Source organism: Macrotis lagotis, chromosome 2 (assembly GCF_037893015.1).
Source record: "Macrotis lagotis isolate mMagLag1 chromosome 2, bilby.v1.9.chrom.fasta, whole genome shotgun sequence".
Taxonomy (NCBI): domain Eukaryota; kingdom Metazoa; phylum Chordata; class Mammalia; order Peramelemorphia; family Peramelidae; genus Macrotis; species Macrotis lagotis.
The window spans coordinates 126,964,685-126,982,972 of NC_133659.1; the positions used below are offsets into that span (position 1 = coordinate 126,964,685).

The 18,288-nt window shown below is 38.4% G+C and overlaps 2 protein-coding genes across 4 annotated transcripts in view; one reads left to right on the forward strand and one right to left on the reverse strand.

The window, feature by feature from the left end:
• Window positions 1-18,288, reverse strand: part of TAF1A (TATA-box binding protein associated factor, RNA polymerase I subunit A) — a 99,297-nt gene that overhangs the window by 43,457 nt on the left and 37,552 nt on the right. The window lies entirely within an intron of this gene.
• MIA3 (MIA SH3 domain ER export factor 3) overlaps window positions 7,571-18,288 on the forward strand; it is a 92,772-nt gene continuing 82,054 nt past the window's right edge. For 2 of the 3 annotated variants that reach the window (XM_074222721.1, XM_074222722.1), the window contains exon 1: window positions 7,571-7,803. In XM_074222721.1, the coding sequence (XP_074078822.1) occupies window positions 7,743-7,803 (61 nt within the window). In that variant the 5' untranslated portion in view covers window positions 7,571-7,742. Of the gene's footprint in view, window positions 7,824-18,288 lie in introns of all 3 variants that reach the window. The other variant, XM_074222723.1, reaches the window with a different exon arrangement.

The window sequence follows — 18,288 nt, forward strand, 5'->3', positions numbered from 1 at the left end:
TTCTTCAGTTCAAGACCAACATTAGATTATCCCCCATTAGATTGTAAACTACTTGAGGATAAGGACTATACTTTGGCTCCTTTTGTATTCTCAGTACTTAGCATTAAATAAATGCTTAATGATTGATTGATAACATTCAGTTGACCTTTGTACTTAACTGGAGAGTGAACAAAGTGACTAGACCTTCTTATATGACAGTTCCAGGTAAAGTGGAATCATCCATCTTTTACTACACTTTATAGGGAGAGGTAAGTAGTTTGGAAGTGGAGTAGATCTACTTAGTAGTGAAGTGGACCAGAGAATCTCATATGCAATCATTTTTATTCTGTGTACGTTGAAATTTTTATATTGATGATTAAATTCAAAATAAAAGGGATTTTTTAGTCTAACATTAAACTGAAGGACTAGATTTAAATCCAACTGAGTCAGGACAGAAAGTACTGGATTTTTGGTTATAAAGCTTCAAATTCTTACTTTGCTACTTATTACCTTTGTGACCCTAGAAAAATCATTTCACTTTCCTTGGTTTCAATTTTCCTCATCTATAAAATGGGGATAATAATCTCTTTATTGGTCTTATGAGAATCAAATGTAATAATGTATTGCTAAGTATTATGAGATAAATATCAGATCACCCTTCAGATATTTTCTGACTTCAAATCCAGCAATTTTTCTATTGAGTAACTCAGTTTCCTTTTTTTTTTCTTTCTTTCAGGACCAAAATCAGGTACTAACTCCTTCATGATAAAAGCTTCCCTCATGCTGCCTAGTGATATAATCACTGCCCTTCGCAGAGTTTCATAGCATAATTTATCTTGATCTCTTATTTTTTGTCCCTTTTGCATTCTACCTTGTATCTACCTACATAGTATTATCCTTATTAGATGGGAAATTTCTTGGGTTTATGCTGCTTTTCATATATGTATTCCATAATGTTTGTCCTTCATTTTCTTAATTTAATTAAAGATTATTTATTTTGAGTTTTACAATTTTCCCCCAATCTTACTTCCCTCCCCCACCCCCCAACAGAAAGTAATTTGCCAGTCTTTACATTGTTTCCATGGTATGCATTGATCCAAATTGAGTGTGATGAGAGAGAAATCATATCTTTAAAGAAGAAACATAAAGTATAAGAGATAACAAGATCAGACTTGTCCTTCATTTTCGAAGAAGACCATGACATCAGGGAGGTGACAAGCTGGCATCACCTACCTGATGTGTTCTTCTTTAAAAATGAAGAGCAAACATTATTTGTATTCCAAGAGTCTACTTAGTTGAGTGTGTATATTTAGAATATATTCTACAAAGTATATATGTAGTAGGCACATGATATATGTTTGTTGAAATAAAAGACAGAAGTCAAGAACTTTAGATTTATAGTTAGCATAGGTTGGAGATGGAGCAATAAGTGATTGTTCCTGCTACCTCCATGGAAGAGGATATAAGATCAAAGAACCATGGAACTTTAGCTTTAGGAGGATCCTTAGAAATTTTCTAGGTCAATACCTTAATTTTTCAAATAAGGAAACTAATTCCTATGTCCCGAAATTGTTATATTACTCTCATAATCCTTTATATACAGATCTCAGTGGGCTTTAATAAAAATACAGTTGGTTTTTTTTTTGTTTTTTTAGTTTTTTTTTGCAAGGCAAACGGGGTTAAGTGGCTTGCCCAAGGCCACACAGCTAGGTAATTATTAAGTGTCTGAGACCGGATTTGAACCCAGGTACTCCTGACTCCAAGGCCAGTGCTTTATCCACTACGCCACCTAGCTGCCCAAAAAATACAGTTTTAATAAAGCATCATCACACTTTTGAATGGGTTATAAATATAATTTATTTCTATTTTATTGATGGAGAAAATCAAAAGCACAAAAAAATATGATTCTCCCAAGGAGAAACTAAAGTTGAGTAGAGATGAAGTAAAACTCATGTCTCCAGATTGGTTTTTAGGTACTGTTAGAATTCTATTTATTTTATTTTTTATTTTTTTAGGTTTTTTCAAGGCAATGGGGTTAAGTGGCTTGCCCAAGGCCACATAGCTAGGTAATTAAGTGTCTGAGGCTGGATTTAAACTCAGCTACTCCTGACACCAGGGCTGGTGCTCTATCCACTGTGCTACCTAGCCACCCCCCTAGAATTCTAGATCTTATATTAGGTTATCTATTACTTATTTAGTGCAGACTCCTATTAAGTTGCTCAGATGAAGTCTATCCACATGGAGGACCCTAAGGAGATAGCCAGGGACAATTGTACCATGCAGAAACTTGTAATATATGCACAAACACTCTGTTACAGGTTAAGGTGAACTAGCCAAATGGAAAGTAGAAGCTCTCTTATTGACTTTTGGAATATTCAGAAAAGCCTGTATTTTGCTGTTTCAAAATGACAGAGTAGAATGAAAAGACAGAACTCAATTCTTCCCCACAACTAAATGAAAATCCAATTATCATTTAATTCACCCCATTAGATAAGTAGTAAATATCCAGATCACTCTAAGGGGTGAAAATGAAAGATTCTGAAGCTAGGAAAAAAGTCTAAGTAGGAAGAAATCCTTGCAGGTATAAAATGATAGTGAAAGACTTCAGAACTGGAGGGGGAGGGGGAAATTCAGCCAGGGTGGGGGTGGAACCTAAGAGTAAAAAAAAAAAAAAGTAGACTGCCCCTCTTTTAGAAACAAAAAGGGCTGGGATCTGGGAAAGAAAATGACCTAAGTAAGATTAATAAAAATAAGTCCCTCCTTCCTAGCACTTTCGCTCAAGGAAAAAGCCTCAACTAGTTGTGTTCTTCCAGAGGAGTGACAACTGACTACTTAAATAAAAATTTTGTTAAGACTTTTGCTCTCTTCCCAAGGAAGAGGTTTCAACTAGGGTCAATCACAGAAAGAAAAGAAAACCTACCTGTCCACAGTAAAGGAAAAGGAACAAATTGTAAGAAAGCCATAATTGGTCTAAAAATGACCCCAGAGTAAAAGAAAGGCTCTCAACTGGATCTGATCCTTAGAGTAGGAGAGATCAAAAGCTCACCACCTGAGGCTTCAAGAACCAAAATTAGTAAACCAAAAATGGGGAGGAAGAAAAGGAGGTATTTTTAAGGTGTCAGGGATGAGCAAAACATGTAGAAGAGAATAATAAAAACATCTACAGTCAAAACCTCAAAGAAAAAACTAGCTTAATCACAAGAACAATTAGAATTCCTCTAAGAAATTATGTAAGATGAACTGATACTGAGTGAAGTGAGGAAAAACCAAGAACATATTGTACACATCAACAGCAGCATTGTGTGCTGATCTGCTTTGAGGACTTGGCTCTTCTCAGCAGTAAAGTGACCAAAGACAATAATAAAAAACTTGTGTTGGCAAATGGAATCCACATCCAGAGGAAAAAATAGTGGAGTCTAAAGGCAGACCAAAGCATACTATTTTCACTTTTTAAACTTTTTTTCTTTTTCTCATGAATTTTCCCCCTTTAGATTTGATTCTTCTTTCACAACATGGCTAAAATGGAAATGTTAAACATGATTCTACATATATAATCTATATCAGATTACTCGAAGTCATGGGGGGGAAGAGAGAAATTAATGGAACTCAAAAGCTTACAAAAAGATGAATGCTGAAAGATATCTTTGCATATAATTGCAATATTTAACAAAAAAGAAATTATGCAAGGGTTTAGAAAAGATACCAAAAAAGTTATGGGGGGCGGCTAAGGTGGCGCAGTGGAAAGAGCACCGGCCCTGGAGTCAGGAGTACCTGAGTTCAATCTGGCCTCAGACACTTAATAAATAATTACCTAGCTGTGTGGCCTTGGGCAAGCCACTTAATCCCATTGCCTCACAAAAACCTAAAAAAAAAAAAGTTGTGGAAGAGAAAGGGGAAGGGAGAGAATCAATAGGTAAATGAAAGAGATACAAAAGCTTACCCTAGGGGAGGCTAGGTGGCACAGTGGATAGAGCACCAACCCTGGAGTAAGGAGCACCTCCCTAAAAATTAGTGGGATTAATTATATTTACATATATAAAATTAAAGTCATAACAAGATTATTAAAGTCAAAAGCTTCAGATGATAAGAGAAGAATGTAAGTTATATTTTAAAAGCTACCCAAAAAGAGATGGAGGTGTGAATAACTTGAGAATTGTATACTCCATGACCAATTAAAAAAAAAAACCTGAATATCATTCTTTAAAAAGGCTAATGTAAAAAGAGGAAAAAAAACTACCAGTTATGCCCTGAGAAAATCCAAAAATGAAAACTCCTGGCAACATCTCTGCCAAAATTCCAAGTTTCAAAATAAAAAACTTCAAGCAACCAAAAATTCAAATATTGGGAAACTACAATTAGGATCACATAAAATTTAGCAGATATTGCTATAAAGGAACAGAGAACATAAACTGAGATATTCCAAGATAAAAAAAAAGGTAAAAGATTTGCAGCTAAAATAACTTTGCCTAACAAAATTGAGTACAATCTTGGGGTGGGGGGGGGGGAGGATGAATCTGCAGTAAAAAGAGGACTTCCAAATATTCCTGATAAAGACACCAGCAGAGCTGAAAGGGAATTTTACAAAACAACAAAGTCAAGAGAAAAATAAGAAAATCAAATGATCAGAAAGATCTTAATATTAATGAACTTTTTACATTCTGAAGGAGGAAAGTTCTTTTAGAATTCTAATGCCACTATCCTGGGAAGTAAGCCATCATCCTGAGGAAAAGGGCCTACTTCCCAGGCCTACAAGCTGCCAATCAGTTGCTTTCCACAAGGTAGAGACAAGGTGAATTCATCAGAGCACTTTGAATGACAGGTAGATGCAAATATTACCAACTCCCACTATCAATTACCTTGACCACCATTTTCACTTAGATCCTAATTGGGAAAAGCCCAGAAACCTGAACCTAAGAGCCTTGGAATGTCAGTATCTTACAAATCAATAGACTTGCTTCCAGTCCAATTCCTCTGGCTTTCATGGAAGGAAGAAATCATTCTGGAAAAGAGCCCATCTTCCTCATTACCATCAATTACAACTGCTGCTAACAAAAAGTCTTAGGAGGGGTAGCATCATTTCCTTCATTCCCACAACACTCTGAGCTAGTCTTGCTTCCCCCTCATAGCTATCATCTAAGAAGGCAATTCTTGTGGAGAAGAGGCCAGCTATCTTCATCATCTACCAACCAACTTCCATCCATAGTTCACACAAGAGTAGGAAGATCCTTGCAGAAGAAACAAGAGGTAGTATGTCTGGGCAAATCAAACCACAACCATCACATTGTCCACCATCTCCCCTCAGACCGTGATGAAGAAAGAAAAGGACTCTGATCTGAAGATATCTGAAAATATCAACGTTCCCTCCCATCAATATCATCTTTGGGGGAAAAAACTTCTCTTTCAACTTAGCCCCCACAGGTGCTATAGTCACTTTTTTTTGAAGACTCAAAAAAGAAAATTCTTATCATAGAAATCCTTGACCCTTTTGAATGGTTCTACATTAGAAATGGAGGTGATTTTATCAGAGGACATGTCATAGAAAAAGCTTTTCAAGTCTCCTTTGTCACTGCAACAGAAGAACTATAGCATTTTTCCATCTGACTTAAAGCTGAAATCTTCCATATTTACCGTGTCCATTATTAGAATGATAAATTCTCCTTGAGAGCAGGGACTGTTTCTCCTATATGTATCCCCAACCCATAGCATAATGCTTTGTACATTCTAAGTAATTAATAAATATTTTTTATTCATTCACTTATACACATGAGATCATAGAGAGTCAAGTGAAACAGAATATTTATAAATGAATTTGTTATGCTGTGATGCTATGCTATGATGATGCTGTAAGAAGAAATAAAGGAAGAAGGATGTAGTAGAGGAAACTGGAAGGATGAAGGAACTTGTTGTTACACTTCAGTAGGGTGCATAAGTAGAAGTAAATACAAACATGGAAGGAATTGACACTCAAACTCACTTCCATCTAAATTAACCAAAAGGGCGGAGACAAGAAGGCGACAACAAATGATCCTGTCTTAGGTACTTTCTCATAAAACTCATAAGCTAAGGACTCTAACTAAACTTTCGAGAGACAGAACCCACAAAGGGACCCAGTGAGGCAGTTCTTCTACTCAAGGTAACCTGGAAAAGAGCAGAAAGGCTCTGCTCCCCGGGGTCGGAGGTGCGGCCAGCCAGAGGGGCGGCCCGCCAGAGCAAAAGAACTTCAGCCTCCCGGAGGCAGCCCCAGGGTGCTGGGAGCCTTGGCTCACAGGAGCGGGGGAGTTTCCTGAGCTACACCCCGGGGAGCATCAAGCACAAAGTGGGGGAACGGGGTGGGGGGGGGGGGGGGGGGGGAGTCTGCCAGAGCCAGCATGTGGAGCCCAGCCCTCAGGGCACACAGCCAGCAGGGTGGCCAGCACAGCCCAGATCCAGGAACAGAAGCAGTCTGAGCAGGTAAGCAGGAGCCCCCAGGGCATGAGCCCATTGAATCTAGGGAGGGGAGTGAAGAGAGAGAGAGAGAGAGAGAGAGAGAGAGAGAGAGAGAGAGACTGCAGAGCTCTGTCCTCTGTCCCTGGAACAGGACTCTGGGGCTCTGACCACATTCAGATGCTGATCAAAGTCTAGGACCCCCCCATAGAACAGCAGGGCCCCCCCACCTCAGCCCTGTGGCAGAGGGGGGCGCTTATGGTTATTCACAGACCAGGAGGGAGGACAGAGCCTCACACATTGAGACCCTTGTGGGAGTGTCCCAAAAGCTCAGGAAGCACCCCCAAAAGAGGCTAAGGCTGGGAAAATGAGCACGCAGATAAACAAAAGGAAGACTATTGAGAAATATTTTGCAAATGAGTCCAAGAAGGATCAAAATACTCAGTCTGAAGATGAGGAAGCACAAGCTCCTGCATCTAAAGATTCCAAGAAAAAACAGAAATTGGGCTCAGGCTATGACAGAGCTCAAAAAAGACTTTGAAAATCAAATGAGGGAGTTAGAACTAAAACTGGGAAAAGAAATGAGAGAGATGCAGGAAAAACATGAAAATGAAGTCAGCAGCTAAAGAAAACAGCATGCTAAAAACCAGCTTAGGTCAAATGGAATAAAACAGTTCAAAAAGTTATGGAGGAGAAGAATGCTTTAAAAAGCAAAATTGGTCAGATGGAAAAAGAGATAAGAAAACTCTCTGAGGAGAACAAATCCTTCAGACAAAGAATAGAATTCAGGGAGATTGATGAATTTACCAGAAATAAGGAATCAATACTTCAAAACCAAAAAAATGAAAAATTAGAAGAAAATGTGAAACATCTCATTGAAAAAAACAACTGATATGGAAAACAGACTTAGGAAAGATAATTTAAATTATTGGAATACCTGAAAGTCATGATCTGGAAAAGAACCTTGACATCATTTTCAAAGAACTGCTACAGAAAAATTGCCCTGATATTCTAGAAGTAGAGGGAGAGAATCCACCGATCCCCTAGAGAAAGAGATCCCAAAAAACAAACCCCTAGGAATATTATAGCCAAGTTCCAAAACTCCCAAGTCAAAGAGAAAATATTACAAGCGGCCAGAAGGACATAGTTCAAATATCGTGGAGCTGCAGTCAGGATCACACAGGACTTAGCAGCAACTACATTGAAAGCTCGTAGGGATTAGAATATAATATACCAGAAGGCAAAACAGCTTAGAATGCAACCAAGAATCACCTACCAGAAACCTGAATGTTCTCTTCCAGGGAAAAAGATGGACTTCCAATGAACCAGGGAAATTTCAAATGTTCCTGCTGGAATGGCCAGAGCTGAACAGAAGGTTTGATCTTCAGATACAGGACTCAGGTGAAGCATGGAGATTGGAGGTGAGGGGGAAAATATGAGGGACTTAATGATGATGAATTGCATGTATTCCTGTATAGAAAAATGACATTGATAATACTCATATGAACCTTCTCAGTTAATAGAGCAGGTAGAAGGAGCTTTTATAGTTGAAGCACAGGAGAAAGCTGAATTCGAAGATAAAATATGGTGTAAAAATGGAGTCAATAGAAAAAAAAGGGAAATGTAATGGGAGAAAGAAAAAGGAGAGGGGGAATAAGCCAAGATATTTCATATAATAAGATTTTCCTTTATTACAATGAGCTATTGCAATGATATGGAAGGGGGGAAGGCAAGGGGGAATGAGGGAAACTTCGCTCTCATTAGAGGTGGCTAGGAGAGGAAACAACATATATACTCAATGGGGTATAGGCATCTGGAGTAAGAAGGGGGGACAGGGGAAAGGGGGGGATGTGAGTGATGGAGGAGAGGATGGACCATGGGGGGAGAGTGGTCAGATATAACACATTTTCTTTTTTACTTCTTGCAAGGGGCTGGGATTGGAAGGTCTGTCTGGGACCATAGGGCCAGGTGGATGCTGGGCCTAAGGGGTGGTATGGGGGCTCAGGGCCTCTTGGCCCCAGGACCAGAGATCTGTCTGCTGCGCCACTCAGCTACCCTACAGCAGAGTCAAAGTGAAAGGAGAGAGAAAATATAATACATGGTAGTGGAGAAATACGAAAGGAGGGAGTTGCGATCAGCAATGACAATCGTGGAAAAATATGGAAGTAACTTTTGCCATGGACTTATCATAAAGAATGTGATCCACCCACAACAGAGTTGTTGGTGTTGGAACAAAGACTCAAGCACATTTTTTATTATTATTATTTTTGGGGGGGTGCAGGGCAAATGGGGCTGGGTGGCCTGCCTGGGGCCACATAGCAGGGTGATCATTGGGTGTCTGAGGCCGGATTTGGACCCAGGTGCTTCTGGTTCAAGGGCCAAGGCTCTGTCTGCCACCCAGCCACCCCTACTATTGTAACTATTTTATTTTATTTTATGTCTTTTTTTTTCTTTTTTTTTGTTTTTTGCAGGGCAATGGGGTTCGGGTGGCTTGCATGTCACACAGCTAGGTGATTGTTGGGTGTAGGGGCCGGATGTGGGCTCGGATGCTAATGGCTCCAGGGCTGGTGCTCCATCCATTGCGCCACCTGGCTATACCTACAATTATTACTATTTTTTTTATTTTAATTTTTTTCTCTCCCCTTTATCACTCAAGCAAGTCTATATTTATGGGGGGAGGGGGTATTTGGTTTACTCTTAAACAAGAATATTTTATTAATGTAAAAAAATTATTTGTATAAAATGAGAATAAATATTAAGAGTCAAAAAAAATAAAAAATAAATAAATAAAAATAAAAAAATAAATTGACCAAAAGAGGGTAGAAAACACATAAAGACTTAAGTGTGGAAATACATACATACATACATATATATATATATATATATATATATGTATATACATATATATATACACAAATAGGAACAAGAAGAGGGGAAAGAGAAATATAATATGAGCAGATAATTTTCAAGATTAAAAAAAACCTCAAGCTGTAAGTCATATAAAAATGCTCCAAAATAGTACTTAGAGGAATAAAAATAAAAATAATTCTGATATTTTATCTCATACCTGTTAGATTGACAAAGATGAAAAATATAAATGTTGAAGGGGCTAAGTGAAAAACATGTACATTGATATATGATCATTCTGGAAAACAATTTGGAATTATCTTCAAAAAGTTATTAAGTAGTATATGCCCTTAGATCCAGATGTAAGACTATTAGCCCTATAATCAAAAAATATAAGGAGGAAAAGGAACCATATGCACAAAAATATTTACATTAGTCACTTTTGTTGTGGCAAAAAACTGGAAACTAAGATATTCATCAGATGGGGAATAGTGGAATAAATTGCTGTATATGAATGTAATGAAATACTATTGTGCTTTAAAGTAGGAGGAAATAAGTGATTTCAAAGAGATATGGGAAAACTTGTATGAACTGATACAAAGTGAAATAAGTAGAAAAAGAATAGTTATAACATCAATATTATATAACATCAATATTATTTACATAACCAGTTTTGACTACTTCTATACACTGATGAAGATTGAAGGAGGCAGAACTAGGAGTACAATTTCTTCAGTTATAGTAACATTGAAAACCAAACTCTGAAAGCTATTAGAACTATGATCAGCACATGATTATCCATATCAGAAGAATAATTTACACAGTAATAGCAATTTTGTATAGATGATCAACTGTGAAATATTTAATAACTCTGATTGACACAGTGACCCACGACTCATAAGGAAACATGTTATCCACATCTGATGAAGAGTTAATGAACTCACAGTGCAAACTAAGGCATGATATTTTTTCTCTTCCTTTTTCTTGCTGTTTCTGGGAACATGGTTATTGTGAAAATTCCTTTTGCATGACAATACATATTTGTAATAGCTTTTATTTTTCTTGCCTTCTCATTGAGTGGGAGAAGGGAACTAAAAAATTTTTTTAAACTATTTACACTATTTAAAAAATGATCATACATGATTCTAGAAGGCCTATGATAGAGCATGCTAAATCCTGACTGAGAATTTGTGTATGTATATGTGTATACTAAATACGATATATCTAACAACTGCATATTGATTTAATCAAAGTATTTAATCTAAATAATTTCTAAATTTGCCACCAAATAGTTCTCTATTTATTGAATAAGAATATCAGATAGGTTTAATATTCTACTATATACATAGAACACTTAGATCAGAATCACAACTCTAATCTCACATAATCTAAGTGCAATTTTTGGGACTTCTCTCAATAATTTTTCTATGGTTTGTCTCAAACCCAAGTTTTTCCTGGGAATATTGGGATTTATAACATTTCAAAAGGTCCATCAACGCTATGCAAACCACTTAGGTTAATAAAATAAGAACTAGAGCCAGGTTCTATTTAAACTAATATCTAATGTAAAGAACCTGCAGCAGGGGCAGCTGGATGGTACAACAGATAGAGCACCAGCCCTGGACTCAGGAGGACCTGAATTCAAATCCGACCTCAGATACTTAATAATTACCTAGCTGTGTGACCTTGGGCAAGTCACTTTACCCCATTTGCCTTGCAAAAACAAACAAAAAGAACCTAAGCCAAATAGTCAAAACATCTTCTTTTCTCTTCACCTTTTCCAAGGACCTATAAAATATTATTCTGGGGGATTGCTTTCTCACATCCCCACAGAGAAAAGAACTTAAGATTGTCAGAAAATCAAGCAATAGTTTATCAATGCACATGGTTCCCCGGCAGAACATGGTTTCCTAGATATGCTATGAGGATATGCAGGCCTTTCCTAGTAATAATGTAGATCAAGGAACTATTATCAGATGGAGATTTGGAAGAAGAGAAGTTATTACCAAATGGAAACAAAGAGAAAAAAGCAGCTGCATAGCTGAGCACCTACACAGAGATAGCTAGATAGAACACTGGGTCAAGACAGGAAGACCTGAGTTCAAATGCTGACTTGTCATGAACTGTGTGATCCTGAGCAAGTCACTAAAGCATTTGTCTACATCAGCTTCCTCAACTGTAAAACAAAAACCAAAAATAAATAAATAAAGAGGGCTTTGTATGACAGAATGTATATTTGTCAAAGGACCCTTCTTGGAAGCCCTGGCTACACGGCAAAATATACTCGAGCTTTCACTTCATGGTATGTTTTTTGGGGGGCAGAGGGTTTGCAAGGTAGTGGGGTTAAGTGACTTTCCCAAGGTCACTCAGCTAGGTAATTATTAAGTGTCTGAGGTCAAATTTGAACTCAGGTCCTCCTGACTCCAGGGCTGGTGCTCTATCTGCTGTACCACTTAGCTGCCCCACATGGTATGATCTTTGATAACTAAGAATTACCTCCATAACCATTATTAGAAAACATTTCAATAAAGGACAGGAATATTAGAGGATAGGGTAAATAACTCAAATTTTTAAGAGGGATTATGATTTATAGATAAACTTACAAACTTCTGACATGGGAATTATAGAAGCATTATTTCCCCATTTTTCATCTCCATCATTTTGAAAATGAAGAAACAGATTTAAGAACTGATCCTCTTCCCCCTAACTCCATGCCCTTCTGGACTGAACTACCTTCTTTTCTTTTTATTTTTTAGGTGGTTTTTTTTTTTTTTTGCAAGGCAATGCAAATGTGGCTTGCCCAAGACCACACAGCTAGGTGTCTAAGACCAGATTTGAACCCAGGTACTCCTGACTCCAGGGCCGGTGCTTTATCCACTGTGCCACCTAGCTACCCCGTCCAGCTAGTTTTTTAAAGCCTTTCACAACCTGGCTACAAACTACTTTTCCAGGCTCAATCCTGATGTTTCTCTCACTATATGAACAGTCTAACTAAATTGGCCTTCTTGGTATTCTTCATACATTAGATTCCATTTCTCATCTCCATGACTTTGCTTGGACCAGCTCTCATTCTAGGCATGTACTCCATAACACTGTCTCAAAGAATTCTTATTTTTGGATAGCTAGATGATGCAGTGGATAGAGCACTGGTCCTGGAATCAAGAGAATTTGAGTTCAAATATGGCCTCAGCCACTTAATAATTACCTAGCTGTGTGACTTTGGGCAAGATACTTAACCCCATTGCCTTGTAAAAACAACAAAAAAAATCCTTATTTTCTTTAAGAATTAGCTCAACCTACTTGCTATATAAAGTCTTTTCTAATCTCAATTACTAAGACTCTTCTTCCCTAGACAACTTTGCATTTATTCTGCATGTACTTGCCTTGATACATGTAGTTTCCCTAAAAATAATATTAGCTCCTTGAAAACAGACTGTTTTGTTTTAGTCTTTATATTTCCAGTGGCTAGTTCAATGATTGACAATTGTAAGCATTTAATAAAAACTTGTTGAGCAGTTGATTGCCTAGAGTGACAGAGGTAGTAAATGTCAGAGGCAGGATTTAAACCCTGGTATCTCTTGCCTCTAAGACCAACACATATACTATGAAGAACTCTATTGAGCAAAGAATGAATAGGGTCTTATAGGATTTGTTTTTCATCTCCAAGCAAGAAAACACAGTCCAGTGATCATGTAATGCAGTAGCAGGTACTTGATTTCAGAAAACATTGTACTCTAAAGTCCTTCCTGAACACCTGTCAACATTTTTTCCCTAAATTTTTAATTAATTTTTCTGACTACATGTGAAAGTAGCTTTCAATAATCATTTTTTATTTAATATTTTAATATTTACTCTCATTCTTTATGATAAGTCCATCACAAAAGTTACTTCCATATTTTTCCACCGTTGCCATTGCTGATCGCAACTCCCTCCTTTCGTATTTCTCCACTACCATGTACTATATTTTCTCTCTCCTTTCACTCTGACTCTGCTGTAGGGTCGCTGAGTGGTGCAGCAGACAGAGCCCCAGCTCTGGGACCAAGAGGCCCTGAGCCCCCATACCACCCCTTAGGCCCAGCATCCACCTGGCCCTATGGTCCCAGACAGACCTTCCAATCCCAGCCCCTTGCAAGAAGTAAAAAAGAAAATGTGTTATATCTGACCACTTTCCTCCCATGGTCCATCCTCTCCTCCTATATTCACATCCCCACCCCTTCCACCTGTCCCCTCCCTTCTTACTCCAGATATCTATGCCCCATTGAGTATATGTGCTGTTTCCTCTCCTAGCCACCTCTGATGAGAGCGAAGATTCCCTCATTCCCCCTTGCCTTCCCCCCTTCCATATCATTACAATAGCTCATTGTAATAAAGAAAAATCTTATTATATGAAATATCTTGGCCTATTCCCCCTCTCCTTTTTCTTTCTCCCATTACATTTCCCTTTTTTTTCTATTGACTCTATTTTTACACCATATTTTATCTTCGAATTCAGCTTTCTCATGTGCTTCAACTATAAAAGCTCCCTCTACCTGCTCTATTAACTGAGAAGGTTCACATGAGTATTATCAGTGTCATTTTTCTATGCAGGAATACATGCATTTCATCCTCCTCCACTCTCTATGCTTCACTTGAGTCCTGTATCTGAAGATCAAACCTTCTGTTCAGCTCTGGCCATTCCAACAGAAACATTTGAAATTCCCCGGGTTCATTGAAAGCCCATCTTTTTCCCTGGAAGAGGACATTCAGCCTTGCTGGGTAGTTGATTCTTGGCTGCATTCTAAGCTGTTTTGCCTTCTGGTATATTATATTACAAGCCCTACGAGCTTCCAATGTAGTTGCTGCTAAGTCCTGTGTGATCCTGACTGCAGCTTCATGATATTTGAACTGTGTCCTTCTGGCTGCTTGTAATATTTTCTCTTTGATTTGGGAGTTCTGGAACTTGGCTATAATATTCCTGGGGGTTGGTTTTTTTGGGATCTCTTTCTCAGGGGGATCGGTGGATTCTCTCCATTTCTATTTTGCCCTCTGCTACTAGAATATCAGGGCAATTTTCCTGTAGTAATTCTTTGAAAATGATGTCAAGGTTCTTTTCCTGATCATGACTTTCAGGTATTTCAGTAATTTTAAATTATCTTTCCTAAGTCTGTTTTCAATATCAGTTGTTTTTTCAATGAGATGTTTCACATTTTCTTCTAATTTTTCATTTTTTTTGGTTTTGAAGTATTGAGTCCTGGTTTCTCGTAAATTCATCAAATTCCCTGAGTTCTATTCTTTGTCTGAAGGATTTGTTCTCCTCAGAGAGTTTTCTTATCTCTTTTTCCATCTGACCAATTTTGCTTTTTAAAGCATTCTCCTCCATAACTTTTTGAACTGTTTTATTCCATTTGACCTAAGCTGGTTTTTAGCATGCTGTTTTCTTTAGCTGCTGACTTCATTTTCATGTTTTTCCTGCATCTCTCTCATTTCTTTTCCCAGTTTTTCTTCTAACTCCCTTATTTGATTTTCAAAGTCTTTTTTGAGCTCTGTCATAGCCTGAGCCCAATTTCTTTTTTTCTTGGAGTCTTTAGATGCAGGAGCTTGTGCTTCCTCATCTTTAGACTGAGTATTTTGATCCTTCTTGGGCTCATATGCAAAATATTTCTCAATGGTGTTCCTCTTGTTTCCTCTGCTTGTTCATTTTCCCAGACTGAGCCTAGTTTTGGGGTGCTTCCTGAGCTTTTGGGACACTCCCACAAGGGTCTCAGTGTGTGAGGCTCTGTCCTCCCTCCTGGTCTGTGAATGACCATAAGCGTCCCCCTCTGCCACGGGGCTGAGGTGGGGGGGGGCCCTGCTGTTCTCTGGGGGGTCCTAGACTGTGATCAGGATCTGAATGTGGTCAGAGCCCCAGAGTCCTGTTCCAGGGGCAGAGGACAGAGCTCTGCAGTCTCTCTTCACTCTCCCTCAGCTCAATGGGCTCATGCCCTGGGGGCTCCTGCTTACCAGCTCTGCCTACTTCTGTTCCTGTAACTCCCTGGCTCTCTGTGTGCCCGGAGAGCTGGGCTTCACATGCTCACTCTGGCAGAGGTCCCCCACTGTTCCCCCAATTTGTGCCCGGTACTCCCCTGGGAAACTCCCCCGCTGCTGTGAGCCATGCCTCCGGGAGGCTGAAGTTCTTTCGCATGGGCCGCCCCTCTGGTGGGCCGCCCCCTCTAACCCCGGGGGAGCAGAGCCTTTCTGCTCTTTTCCAGGTTACCTTGAGTAGGAGAACTGCCTCCCTGGGTCCCTCTGTGGGTTCTGTCTCTCGAAAATTTAGAGTCCTTAGTTTATGATTTTTATGAGAGAGTGCCTAAGACTTGATCCATTCTTGTCACCATCTTGGCTCCCCCCCACCTGCAAGTTCTAAGACTCTGAAGATACCTTCAATCAATAATCATGTTTTGTAAGATTTCGAGTTTCACCTTTTTCTCCTTCCCTCCCTTCCCTTCCCTCTTCCCTGACAGAGAGCAATCTAATATAGGTTATACATGTAAAACTATGTTAAACATATTTCCATATAAAAGATAAAAAAATTTAAAAATTTCAATTTGTAAGCTTTGGTCTGCATTAAGACTCCATAGTTCCTTCTCTGGATGTGGATGATATTTTTCATCTCAAATCCTTTAGAATCATCTTTGATTATTGTACTACTGAGATGAGCAAGTCCACCATAGCTGATCATCACACAATGCTGCTGATGATGTCTAATGTTAATGTTCTTCAGTCCTTCAGTGAACTAAGTCTTTCCCGGTTTTCTATCCCTCATGATTTTTTACAGAACAATAGTACTCCATGATGTTTATATACCATAATTTGTTCAGCCATTCCCCTATTGATAAGCATTCCCTCAATTTGTAGTTCTTTGCCACTATGAAAGGAGCTACTATAAATATTTCTGTAAATGTGGATTTTTTTTTTACTCTTTCTTGTGATGATTTTGGTAGATCTAGTGTTGCTATTGCTAACTTGGGTACACACAGTTTTATTGCCCTTTGGTATACTTACAAGATGCTTTCTAGAAAGGTTGGATCAGCTAATTGTGAAAATTAAAATAATAAAAAAAAAACTAAAAATAAGGATCAGAATTCTTTGAGCCAAGCTCCTAATGTAACAAATACATGCTACTAATTTAACTTAAATTCATTTGTAACTAAAGTCAGGGGACAAAAAGGTGTAAATGTAAACCAAGCAGTTCAACATTTTAAGAAATACCTTTCCTTCTCTAATATCTATATATTTTTCAGTTAGATTATTGATAGGGCAGAGTGGAATAATGTTAGTGTCTTTGACAGGAATAGAGAAGTTTGGAAGAATTGAATTCAGAAGACAAATGAGCTCAGTTTTGAATATGTTGAGTTTGAAGGACCTTCAGGAATTCCAGTTTGAAAGATCCAATAGACACTTGGTGATGTAAGACTAAAGCCCTGGGGAGAAACTAGGGATGGATTGATTGTTTGGCAAATAATGCCATCATGAGACAAAATATATTGATCTGTGAGTCATATACAAAGAGATGATAATTAGGGGCAGCTAGGTTGTGCAGTGGATAGAGCATGGGCCCTGGAGTCAGAAGGACCTGACTCCAAATTCGGACACCAACACTAATTGCCTTGCTGTGTGACTTCAGGCAAGAAATGATAATTAAACCTAAGGGAGCTGAGGAAGTCACCAAGAGATATAACTCAGAAAGAGAAGAGGACATGGGACAGAACCTTGGGAAATGCTCTCATGTAGGAGATATAAGATAAATGATAAACTAATAAAGGAGAGTAGGTAAGCTTGAGAGAGGATAGCATCATGAAATCCAAGAGAGGACAGTATCCAGGAGGAAAGGTATGAACAGAATCAAATTCAGCAGAGAGGCAAATAAAGAATGAAAAAAGCCCTTGTGTTTGGCAATGAAGATATCAATCTAACCACAAAAACTTCAAAGAAAGCAATTTCTCTTGAATGGTGAGGTTGGGAGCCATATCAAAAAAATTCAAAGAAGTAGAGAATTCTCAAAGAATGAGAGAGAGAGAGGCAATGAGTTTGGACAGCTTTTTTCAAGGAATTTGTTTGAGGAAAGGGAGATTGTGAGGAGTTTGGCTCTGTGAATTGATAATTTATGAAATTGTGTAAAGTGGGGTAAGCACACTTGATTCTGTAAGTACTTACATGGAAATACTATTTAAGGGAAATGGGGCAGCAATCACATTTTAATTAGGCACAGAGGATACAGAGAAAAGTAACAAAAGGCAGATGGCATGTGAATGGGAGATGAAATGATATAAGAAGGCAGGCTACATGCAGAAGAGTATGGGGTGGGGGTGAGGCAGAATATATTGCATATATAACCATGGATTAGAGCTGGTAGCACTAGGTTATCTTGGACCTAATCTGGGGGGGGAAGCAGGAGTTTGAGGTCTCATTTTTTTTTGTAGAGATTGGGGAGAAACTAATTCTTATCTGTGCCTCCCTGAGATCAGTTCTTTTACATAACTAAATGATCTCAAAGTTATCTGTACCTTTTGATGTTCCCATGGTCTACTGTAGAGATAGAATTTGTCTGGGAATTTTATATCACAGGACCAGAATCCTGACAGCAGTAATTAGACAACTTCTGCTGCTTCAGCATATATTACCAGGATGTGAATGTTGTTTAACATATGATACAATTTGTAAATTATCTTCTTTTGATCTTTGGGACAGTTTTCTCATGACTTCCAGGCTCACCTTTGCAATCTTATTTTCCGTTGCTGCCCCTTTATACTGGTAACTTATAAATTCTCTTACTATACTGACTAAAAAGGGAGGAATGGTCAGGAATAACAAAATAAGATGCAATTTTAACACACCTTGGCAGGGAGAAGGACCATCTTGTTGTCAAAACTGGGGGGGGGGGGAATATGAAAACAAGAGATGATATCAAGGGATTCTGAGGTAACTTACAAGGAAAAAAGAAGTATCTCATGGCTAATATCCTTACTTTTCCCATTGAACTATGAAGTGAGGCTCTGCTCATTCTTTAGCTATTAAGATTTT